The following is a 12,285-nucleotide window of genomic DNA, read 5'->3' as shown; positions in this document are numbered from 1 at the left end:
CACACACACACACACACACACACACACACACACACATATAATTTTTTAAGCAATATAGCTACACTATCTTGTTCAGCATAAGTGTCCAAAATATCTCACAGTTGCCAACTAACTCCTTTCTGTGATAATGAACCAGTACTGGTATTCTATCTGGTATAGTAGAGTGAGATCTAAAGAAAAGCTGGACTGTTTTTCTATCACACTAGTGGCGTGCAGTCAGTTGGCAAGTATGGTGTCACTCTAGTTTCCCTCACTTTAGCCTCTACAATTATGAAAGTCCAATGTTACAGGGTTCATGCGTGTATGGAGACCAGTGTTGTTTCATAGTGTATATGTGCTTCCAAGATTAATATGTGATTAATAATGCCTACTGATTCACACCATCAATGTTTCGATCCTCACAGATGAGACATTCCACATATGAAACAATGGTGAACAGAAGAAGTTCTATTATCTGATAGATCTAAGATCCCTTTGCAGTTTTAGAATAAGGAAGAATACAACGTACCTTCACATTCATGGTAAAATTCCTATAAACCGTACGGGCTCCATATAGAAAGACGTCTCCATCATTGGTGATGCAACCATCCACATAACCATTAGCATTTAGGTAAGCACACATTGCTTCGGCTTCTCCAGCAGCCTGAACCCATGGGATTCCCAAACAGTCCAGCAGCTGAAGACACTGCACAAAGAAACAGACACAGAGAGAATGTTCCGTAAGCACAACTATCGTACGCAAGAATGTTATCCAACACTAAACATCCAATATCTGGACACTGCAAGTCAATACAGCACAGATCGTACCAAAACACAAATTAAGGGAACACACTTTTTTTTTTTTTTTAACTTGAATTTTTATTGAGCATTTTTTCATACAAAATAAGAATTAACAAAACATATAACAAATAAAAAAAGGGGAGGTGGGAAGGTGGGGAGGGGAAGCATTTATAAAAATATAGCATTGTACACAACATTTTAGTTACAACATGTTCCGAATATTCTAATCTATATATGGGGATATACCTGCATGGCGAAACCAGGGGGCCCAAATCTCAGAAAATCGCGAGGTAGAACCGTTCAGATAGGCTGAGAGTTTTTCCATATAAACTATATGCCAGATTTGATTGTTTATTTGGTTTAAGGATGGGGGGGCAGGTTGTTTCCAATTTTTGGCAATTGTACACCGTGTAGCATTTAACATTTGGGCTAGTACTCTAGATTTTTTTCGGGGAATATTGGCTATTGGCTTGTCTAACAATATATATACTGGGTCATGTGGGACAGTAATTTGTAGGATCTTGTGTATTAAGGTGAACACTTCCGTCCATGTTTGTTGGATTTTGGGACATGACCAGAATATATGCAGAATATTCCCCACTTCGCCACAACCACGCCAGCATAGTGGGGAGACCCCTGGGAGAAAAGAGTGCAGTCTGGCAGGAGTCATGTACCATCTGTATATTAACTTGTAAATATTCTCTTTTATTACAACGCACGATGAATTTTTGGAGGCAGCTTCCCAGATGTCTTTCCAGGTATCAAGATCTATACAAACGTTAAGATCCTTTTCCCAGGATACCATATATTTATCGGGGGTTTGATTGCTCTTGATAGAGGATAGGCTTTGATAAATTCTGGAGATGATACCCTTTGTGTGGGGCTGGTGTAAACACCAATCCTCAAACAGAGTTAAAGCATGGGGTTGGCTCGGTTTATAGGCTGATTGGATATAATGTCTAACCTGGAGAAATCTGAAAAAATCGGAAGAGGGGATATCATAATTCATTTGCAGAGAGGCGAATGGGGGGACTTTCCCTTGAACGAGAATATCTTTGACTCTCGTGAGACCTTTTTGAACCCAGGTATGGGAGAGCGGGTTTTCTGTGTAAAAAGGAAGAGAGGGGTCCGAGAATAGGGGTTGCATGAGGGAAGGGGTACCGGTTAATTGAAACTTGGATTTGAGGGAGTCCCAGATATTACAGGCAAAGGATATCACCGGGTTCTTGAAACTCTCGGGTGGTCTAGACTTTTTGTTGAGCCAGAGAAGATTTTTTATTCTGCATGGGGAGCAAATTAAATCCTCTATCTTGACCCAACACATTTTTTTTAATGAATTAAGTTACACAGAGGCAGAGACAGAGGAAAACTGCCATTTTGTCTGCAATTATGCTGAGTTTATAGTCTAACCAGTACTGTTACATGCACATTTGCAAGAAACACTGTTTTATCTGTCATACAGAAGGTGCATTCCCTCTTGGTCAATGTCAAAATCTACCTGCCTTCTGTGTGTTGTTTCCAATGGACTTACAGTAATGTAAAGACAAAAGGAAAAGCAATTGTTGTAAATTACTTTCAGTGATAATAATTCACTCCCTCAGATTCCCAAATCTGAGCAGCTGCAATGAATAATTATAATAATAATAGCATGTTCTTGTATAGCGCTGCTAGTTTTACGTAGTGCTTTACAGAGACATTTTTAAGGCACAGGTCCCTGCCCCGTGGAGTTTATAACCTATGTTTTTGGTGCCTGAGGCACAGGGAGATGAAGTGACTTGCCCAAGGTCACAAGGAGCTGACACTGGGAATTGAACCAGGGAGTGCCAGTCAGTGTCTTTACTTACTGAGCCACTACTTCTCACTAATAATCTTTACTGCTCTGACTGTCTTGTCAGTCAAGAAAAAGAACCTATGGGTTATTTATTTATTGTGCCCCAATGAAGTTGCACAAACCTCCTCCGCCTCGGCTATTCTGAATGTGTTTCCTTTATGTGGAAATTTTGAAGAATAACCTAGAATCATAATGTAATAATTCCAATTTTGGCAAAATAGCCGCCTGGTCAAAAGAACAAGAATAGAAAGGATCGTGACCCAGGACCAACTAAATGCAGAGAGCTAGAATGTGACAGCAGCACTATTACAACGAACATAGAAATGATTCAAGTCCCCTGGCTTCAAATCTTTCCAGGGTTTTCAGTATCTGTTGTGCAAGGGGCATTGCAGTTGACGTTATTGGCTGTTATTGGGGACTGTTTCCCCTCCTCTCTCGCACCTTGCTGTTATCCACCTACGTTACTCTTTCTTTTCTGAAGTGGGCGGTTTGCGCTTCTCCAGTCATCTGGAACTGCTCCTGTTAATAGTGACTGGTTAAATAGTTCTGTAAATAGCGGGGACAGTGTGTCCACTATGCTCTTTAATTCGCCTTGGATGTATCCCTCTCTGGCCTATTGACCTGTCCACTTCCAACACTGGATCAGCACTGGATCAGCACGATTAAAGGAAAAAGCATTTTTTTTAATTTTTATTATTTTGGCAATTTAGGCAATTTGTTGCGTAACTACAGTCCGGGAAGAGGAACTCTTGTGTAGCCACGACTGCTTATGTAGTCTCCTTGGAGAAAAAATAGCATAAGGAGTAAGCATTGTGTAAGTGTACACGTAACCACATAAACGGTAGTCACACCGTAATTTGCGCAAACTGCTCAACTATAGCGGGAGTTTTTGTTTTTTAAAGAACAAAAATGCTTTCAAACGCATTGTGCAGTGCTGGCATGATTTCTCATGCCAATATTGCGATAAATCAATTGTGTTTAACATAATGTGCACTGCAGCTGTAATTAATCTATTATTGCTTCATTGTTAGTGAGCTCTTTCATCCATTGCTTGGCTGATGCCCCTTGCAAGAAATCCAGGTAGTCCAAGCTTGTGGCTACAGATGTAAGAGAGATGCCAGTCCACATCTGGCAGCTTGAAGTCTGCCATAAATCCTTTCATCTCCTTTAATTGTTATTTTAGTGATGTCCTCTATTAACACCATGTCCAATTATTTGTCTTTTCCCCATTTTCCCCAATACCGTGTACTAAAGTACTGTAGCTTTTATGTTGCTTTTCACAGAAATGCAGCTCCAACTCCCTACCCTGTCCTTTATTGTATAGAGTATAAGCTGGCACAGCTGCTTTGGTGCTGATTTTCACTGTACCCACATAACCCAGTAATAGCTACAATATTCAAATAATCCCATCATTATTGCAGTTAGTTCTGGTATTTTATTTCCCAAACTATGAGCATTTGTACACATAGCCCAATGACTGTGGTTACCGCTCTTAATCCCTCCTGTACACCACATTCTGCTTCCGTTATTCATCTTTTTTCTATTCATAGGACCTTTGCCTTAAAAATAAAAAAAAGTACCTACCGATATTTCATTTATTTCAAGTGTTCTATGGCAGCCATAACAGCGGGGATGTATAACTCCTCCTCCTAGCTGGGGTAGGCAAGAGTTCTGATGTAAGAAAGGATATCCCTTGAAGAAGTGCGCGCATGCGCACGAAATGCGTCGGGAAGATTTGAGTGTATTAGAGCTTCAGACTGGTTTGTGGAAGCAGTTGACAGTACAGAGAGTGGAGCCGTGTTGGAGCTGTGGGAGCCAAGTGAAGGAGAAAGTCAGCGCTGGGGACTGTCGGGTGGCGTGACGTCATATCCGCCCGGTAATCCCGCGATTCGTGAGACTCACCTTCCACCCCTGTCACGTGGGGACGCCGGAGAGGACACTCCGGCCGCCATCTTGGATATCCTCCAGCACGATTGCTGTCTGTTTGCCTGCTTTATCCAGCTTTCTGTGAGTAGGGTTTAAATTTTACCCCTCCGGAGGCGTGATTTTATCCACTTTAATAGCCAGTAATAAATTAGCTTTGACTTTTACTGAGCCTTGCTAAAGTGTCTTTGTTTGTTTGTCTTGTGTAGTTTGTTTGTCTGTTTTTAGCTGTCATTGTTGGCATACTGCACCATAATTTGTTTCTCTTTTTTTATTTCATGTATTGCACTCCATGGACATGAGATCCTTCATTCACCAGCCTTATTAGGATTCATTTGGACTTTACACCACATGGTTTGGACTTTTTATATTGGTTTGTGGCGCCGGTATTTTCTTTTTTTCTTGTGTTCTTTCACTGACTGTACTGTCAGTTTTTACCTGGCTGCCAGTGATTATTTTAATAGTAATTATTTATTGTTAGCGCTGTTTACACTGTCTTTTTCTGTTAAGAGTTCTGATGTAGGCATAAAGGAGGTGAGGCCTGTTTCCTAATCAGTTATCCAAGCTTCCAAAAAGAAGCACAAATTAACCAAAATAGACAGGTAACAAAAGAAAAACAAAAAGGAGGGAAGTAGGATGCCATAGAGGACTTGAAGAAACTGAAATATCGGTAGGTACATTTTCTACTTTCTTAAGTGTCCTCTATGGCAGCCATAACCACTGAGATGTCCCAAAGCAGTTAAGTAGATTGGGTAGGTACATTCTTAGTAGCTGACGGAATTACGGCTTGTAAAACCTTCCTCCCAAATCAGCCGAGGCCTGGAGATCTAACTATAATGCCTAGAGAAGGCATGCAATGAGTACCATGTTGCAGCCATGCAGATGTCTTGTGTGGAGGCCTGTGCTTTCTCCGCTCAAGAAGTTGCCATAGCCTTCGCTGAATGAGCCCTAATCGACTGTGATGGTACTTTCCCTAAAGAAGCATAAGCTTCGCTCGAGGCTCTTGTGATCTATCTTGAAATAGATGTGGCTGATGCCGCTTGTCCTTTCTGGAACCTTGGAAAGAACAAACAGCTTTAAGATTTTCTAACACTCAGCTGTCTTCTGGATATAGGCACTCTAACTACATCCAGATTATGTAATATTCTCTCCTTTTCATTAGAAGGGTGGGGGCAAAAAGATATCCTGATTCATGGCAAACCAGGATACCCCCTTAGCACGGAAGTGAGGAACTGTTCACTGGAATTTGGAAATACGGTGAGAAATACAGTCTAGATGGTGAGTGGTTTAATGGATAGGTCACTCAAAGGTTTAAACGCCGCTGAAGTGAAAGCTTCCAAAACTAAATTCAGATCCCATGAGGGTGTGGGAGCCTTTGTCCGTGGTTTGAATGGGATGGTTGGCCTCATGAATCTGGCGACCATAGGATCGAGAGCAATTTGCCTAATAAGAGGGACGCTCAATGTGGATACTTGTACTGTTCCTTCAGTGAAACAGGTTTGAGCTCTTTTTGAAACCATAGTAGAAACTGTAAAATCTGTGGGAGTTGTTGCCTGGAGCGAAGAAATCTCCTGATTGTGACACCACTTAAAAAATATCTTCCACATTCTGTAATATAGAGAGGAGGTGACATGTTTCCTGGAGTTCAGTAAGGTATCAATCATCTGGTCTGAAAAACCCATTGCTCTGAAAGATCTCCCCTCAACCTCCACGCTGTTAACTGAAGTAAACCAGGATTGGGGTGGAGAAACTGACATTGCGTCAGCAGGGCAGGAAGTGGGGGAAGCCTCCATGGAAAGGTTCGTAAGGTCTGAAAACCATACCCGTCTGGACCCCAAAGTGGCAATATTAGTATAGCATTCGCCTTTTCTCTAAGGATTTGGCCTATCAACATCTGAAGTAACAGAATAGTAGGAAGCACATATATATGAGAGGGAATGTCCATAGAACTGTCATGATGTCCCAAACTATGGTTTTGTGGTGGAGGCTACGGGAGGGGAAACCTGCGTCTCAGACAACCAATGGAGCAGCCCTGTACTTGGCTGCCAATTCTTCAGCACAGTCAAAGGGCGCCATGAATGGGACCCTGGCAGTGAAGGTGGTCCTTCCCTCGTGGACAGTTTAAGAGTGGCCAGTTTGAGAGAAAGCCTAATCCACAATGCCATTTCCAAAAATAAATTAGGGGAGGAGATATACATTCTTCCCCCAGCTTAGGTATCACAAGAATAACTGACCAGGGAACAGGCCACACCTCCTTTATACCTGCATCAGAACTCTTGTCCTACCCCAGCTAGGAGGAGTTCTATCCCAGCTGTTATTGCTGCCATAGAGGACGCTGAAGAAGAAAAAAAATTCCCTTAGGTTTGAAGCTTAGGGTCTCAGGAGCTGAACCTCATTAATTTCAGCTCCGGGGACCCCTGCTACCAGAGATATTTACATCTGAAGGTGCTGCCAGTTTAAAAGGTCCCGTGGTGCCGTTTAAAGGGTTCTTTGTCACACAGGCCAATAGGGACGCGGGACCTTTAAAACAGATATTTTTATGTACCCAGCTAGGACTGCTACCAGCAGCTCCTTCCGATGTACTGTAAGTGTCAGCCAGTTTAAATATTTTATAAGAAAACACCTGAACTGCGCATTGAGTATCTTGGGGGGGAGGGAGGGCAAAGGAAGAGTCGGGACGCCCAAGACCTGGCGGCTGCGGGGGGCGCGACTGGCTGACGATGGAAATTGGAGAGAGAGGGAGAGAGAGATGGGGATGTGAGAGATAGGGGGTCTTGCAAGACCTTCGGCATTGAGGGCTTGGGGGCTGTGGAGAGTCTCTAGCCCTGGGTTGAATATCCATATTCAATACATCTAAATCTCTCCTCTTTACACCACTTCCTCAACCCCGCATGAAAGTCTCTGGTGTGAAGAGTCCTGCTTTCCCCACCACTTCGGCACTGTAGACGAACAAGCAAAAGTCTGCAGCACCGGGGACTGTCTGCCACGATGGAGCTGTGGGGGGGTTGGGGGTTTTCAATCCTTCTGGATGGGGAGCGTTTATCCTCCAGTGCCGTGTGACCTCGCGTCGCAGTGGCACCGAGGACAGTAAGTCTTGCTACACATGTACAGGTACAGTACCAAAGAGCTGCCCCTAACTTCCTATATTCTTCCTGCACGACCCCAACGTCATCCCTAGCCAAGGTCTTGGTTCCTAGGTTTAAAATGACATCAACCTCACTCTTCCATCTTGCTGCCTTAACTCCCAGAATGCCCCCTATCCCTCAGAGCTATAGCTTTGGGTAGGCAGCTGGGCACCTTACTGCTATTTTCCCCTCACTACCAGCTCCCAAATCTATACCTCTTACAAAAGAAATCACCCAAGAGGGGACCCCCTCCCCCAACCACGTTTCTTAGTTACAAATGGTCTAACATGCTGCATGGAGCCTACAATTCCCCCTTATCTCCTACTTAGTTCAAAAGAGGGAATATTTATTTCATATTTCGGCCAAAATATAAAACGCCTGCCAACCAAGGTCAGGTATTGTAAGTTCCAAAAAGTATAATTAACACAAATAATACATTCTGGAATCACAGGCTGGATTTATTTAGTTTAGTTGTATTGCCACATTGGGCTTGAACTTGCACCTAGCTTCTAATATATCAAGTTGGGTGTACTGGTCTAGAAGATGTTATCTTAAATCTTTACCAGGTCTTCCAAGCCAGTTATATTTATTTTCTATTGTTCTGCACATTAGATAACACCTTCATAGAAATCATTATTATTATGTACTGTACACGGGGTGACCTTACTAAATCTATGGACTCTAAATTAGGCCTTCGTGAGCCATTTTAAACACTGTTGCAAACTACGACTATCCCTTTTTGGAGGAGAAAGGAGTGTAAGGCTGCGGCCATGGTGATCGTAACGACGCGCAGGAGGGCGCGCGCTGCCCGATCACATAGATGTGCCTCTATGAGGCTGTCTATAGAGCACGCCAACGCACGTGGGAGCAGAGGCGCCGGCGCTCGCGATGCAGGAGGAAACAGAAAAATCTGTTTTCATGTGCGGCGGCCGGGTCACGTGAGCAGTTCGCCCAATGAGGGCGAACCAGCTTCGTGACGTCATGTCCCCCGACACGCTTCCCCGTCTCCTCTGCATGCAGGATACATCTCTCCTGCTGCAGGCGGCGGGGAGAAGCCGAGTGAACGCTTGCGCCCTCTCCAGTGTTCACCATGGCTGCAGCCTTTGGGTCCCAGTCCAGACTTTGGCTGGAACCTGCCCTTACATGGCTGCTGTGGACATCTTGGTTGCTGGCAAGCCTCTTCCTGAACTTTGTTATTGGCTGCACCTGTTCAAGAGCTTAAATAACAGCCAGTGACTTCCAGCTCCTGCTTGAGCACTGTATACTTTTCGTTGTCTTCCTGGCTACCCTGGACTCTAGTTCCTGAGCCTTCCGTGTGCCTTGCCAGTCCTTGTGGCTTGCCTGTTCTTTGGATTACCAATTGCCAACCTTTTGCCTGTCCCCTGGATTTTGCACCACTGCCGCCAGCCCTGACCTCCTGCCTGCTTACCGACTACGGATACTCTAACAGGACTCTGTCCCTGGGCTCTGGTCGGTTAATTTGCATCCTTACCTAAGCCCTGCTAGTCTGCTTCCTGATCGGAGACGTGCAGCATCACAAGGAGAAATTATGCTTATGTTTGAAGGTTCTACCCATGACTTCTTTGGAGAATGAGGGTAGAGAAATACTTTGTATGTTTTTCAAGCAATAAAAATGTTGGTCTATGGGTATAGCTAAGTAAATGATTTTTTCTTTGGAAAATTAAAGCCATACTAATACTGGTTGCAAAGCTTTTATGTATCACAGAAAATAGACAGTATATTTAAAGCATTGAGCTTAAAAAAGTATCCCCCCATTCAGACCAGCCATGCTCGTGCATGAATGCAGTAATGTTCATTCTTAAGCTAAGACATCGCCACCATACACCAACATCAGAAAGAAGTTACAATTCATCACTGACTTTCTACTGCGGAAATGAAGGGCATTTTAGCCACAAAATTGAGTACATTTATTATAAGACATAAATCTCTCGGTAAATAGCCACACTAGGCTTTCATTGATATTGCACTCTCTTGGTGCCTTTGAAAATAGCAGTTTATGAATAAAAACAGGAAAAAAAAAATTGTGATAGTCAGAATACAGAGGACACCCACAAGTGCAAATACAAGACCATGAAAGTGAAATAACGTCAAATATGTAGAGAGAGCAATAGCAAAAACAAGCTGATAAATATATCAGCAGAACATCGTATTCACTACACTTAATAAAGTTGACATAGAGGCTTCAATGTTCTACGTAACACCAACAACTACAGTACTTAGCAGAGCGCCATGTTCTTGAAAGGATCTATATCTGTCTGTTCCCAGCTAACAAACATCAATCAAGAGGTGCATTATTGTTACAATTGTATAAATTCACTGATCAGAATGCAGTAGATATTGTTCAAAAGGACATGCCGCGCAACCATTATTTTATGGCAGGGCTTGACCAACCCTAGAGAGAGGACCGCATTGCTGGCACAGCTGTCAATCACCACTCTACTTTCCAAAGCCGCACAATGCCTTGCACAGCTCTACATCAATGTGGTCAATGTGGTCCTTCTATGCACGCGTCGTCTTCCAGTGCCATGAACAGAGGTTACCGGTCCTTGTGAATAGAGAGGAAAGAAGGTGGGGTCTTTATTGGACCCACGTAGCAGGTACATTTTTTATAAAAAATAAATAATAATAATTATATATATACATGTATATATTGTGATGCCGTCACTGCCCTCTAAGGGTTAGAATGGGCCAGTTGTGGGACTATACAGCTCCCATAGAGTTAATCCTCTTGGAAAGGTCTGTTCAGCTGAGAGTTAATGAGCTAATTAGCCTAGCCTGTACAGTCAGGAAGTGATACAGAGATTCCCCCCCCCCCCATGCTGCCAGACACACACTGTTGAGAGTTATACAGAGAGGGTGAGAGACGCTGCTGCTAGACTGATCTGAAGACACACAGACAGCCCTGTGAGAGACTGAAAGGAGACCTGCTGCAGGTACACTGTGTAAAGTGGGGAAATAGTTTAGTTCTCCCACGATTAGTTAGGGACTAAGCAGTATTAGTCAGTAATCCTGGAAGGAGTTAGGTCTTTTGTTTCTGTTTTGTGTTATGAGCTAACCCTGTACCTGCTTTGTACCCTGTAAATAAACCCCTGCTTAGAAAGTACAGTGTTTCCTGCCTTTGATCTGGACAAAAGATCCAACAGTGGGACTGAGACTGAGACGTCACAATATATAGATATATATATATCCCCTGATGAAATCACCTAAGTGTGAAGAAACGCGTAGGGATTGCTAGTGTGAGCTAGTGACAGCTATCACACCAGACCTACCTACACTCTGGACTCTAATATGACTCTAATATGGCGTTGAAGGTCTATTTCTGCTCAATGTGTGTGATGTCTTAGTAAAGAGCAAAGGAGGCTCCGGTGTGGCGATGGTGGCAGAGAGGAGGTGTGGCGCTGGTGGCAGAGGGGAGGCGTGGCGCTGGTGGCAGAGGGGAGGCGTGGTGCTGGCGGCAGAGAGGAGGCGTGGCGCTAGCGGCAGAGAGGAGGCGTGGCGCTGCCGGCAGAGAGATGTTATCTTCTCAGTTATATTGAAACACTCCATTGCTTTCTTCCAAGCACACTTGCTAGACACAAGAAAGTATGAAACAAACTTATGTATTTTACATAACAGAGTATTTAGTGATTTGTCTCAAGAGCAGCATGGAGCTGTGTCCAACTGCAACAAGTTGTCACTCTCTTTACAAGATGGCTTCCATGTGTCCTCTTGTTTACTTCAGTCATTCTCTTGCTTGTACTGTTTAAGGCTAGACATTACAAGAGGGACACACAGTGAAGCAAGAAAGGAAGAAGGAATATTTATGCCTGTAACAGAGAGGCACAGGCCAATCTCTGCCACTTGCCCTATCACATCTGTGAAAAAGGTCTGAGACGTAGAGGTGCTGAAAGGGGGCAGAAGCCACTGAGACACTGAGCAGGGAGACGATATGTCAGTGGGAATGTGATGGATTTGGGGGATTTGAATAACATAACTTTGCATTGAAAGTTCAAATACTAGCTGGCTAATGAAAGATCTATTTATTTCAGATGTATTTAAGAGTAGATCCAACCTGTTGACTAACATACAGTATACCTAAACCTTACGGGCAGAACGGACATATGGTTAATTGTTTTTCTCTTCCACCACAGGCTTTACTTTGCAGGTTGTTCTGAGATCACTTACCTCCTTCAAAACAGACTTGAAATAGGACCTCCCGGTTCTTGCAGGGCCTGGTTTGCTGGAGGGCCCATACCTCATCTCATTCCTTTTGCTCATGGTGTCCGCTTTAATCCTTGGGGCCTCTCCTTCAGACACAAAGACCAGCTTCACTCCCATTAAACTTAACGATGACACACGGAAAAAGAGGTTTCTTTCAACAGAAATTAAAAGAGATAAGATATTAGCCTTCAAAGAAAAATAAAAATGTTAAAAAAAAAAATATATGCGTACATTGGTGTGGGTAGAATATCAATCCAAACACAGTTTCACCGAATTGTGAGCATAACATAAATGAATGAGATTGCAGGTCATAAAGCAGCAATCCTGGTGACACACACACACAGGTTTTTTGTTGCCTTTTTCACTCACCATAACACACACACACACACACACACACAAAGCTGA

General features: G+C 43.4%; 1 protein-coding gene across 3 annotated transcripts in view; it reads right to left on the bottom strand.

The window, feature by feature from the left end:
- The window catches only part of GEN1 (GEN1 Holliday junction 5' flap endonuclease), a 73,203-nt gene that overhangs the window by 37,520 nt on the left and 23,398 nt on the right, over positions 1-12,285 (bottom strand). For all 3 annotated transcript variants that reach the window (XM_075598413.1, XM_075598414.1, XM_075598415.1), the window contains 2 exons: positions 11,845-12,031; positions 509-685 (listed from right to left, as the gene is read on the bottom strand). In XM_075598413.1, coding sequence (XP_075454528.1) covers positions 509-685; positions 11,845-12,031 — 364 coding nt within the window. The remainder of the gene's footprint in view (positions 1-508; positions 686-11,844; positions 12,032-12,285) is intronic.

Source organism: Ascaphus truei, chromosome 4 (genome assembly GCF_040206685.1).
Source record: "Ascaphus truei isolate aAscTru1 chromosome 4, aAscTru1.hap1, whole genome shotgun sequence".
Taxonomy (NCBI): Eukaryota; Metazoa; Chordata; class Amphibia; order Anura; family Ascaphidae; genus Ascaphus; species Ascaphus truei.
Note: the sequence above shows the minus strand (reverse complement) of the source record. Positions and strands in the feature narration are given on the sequence as shown.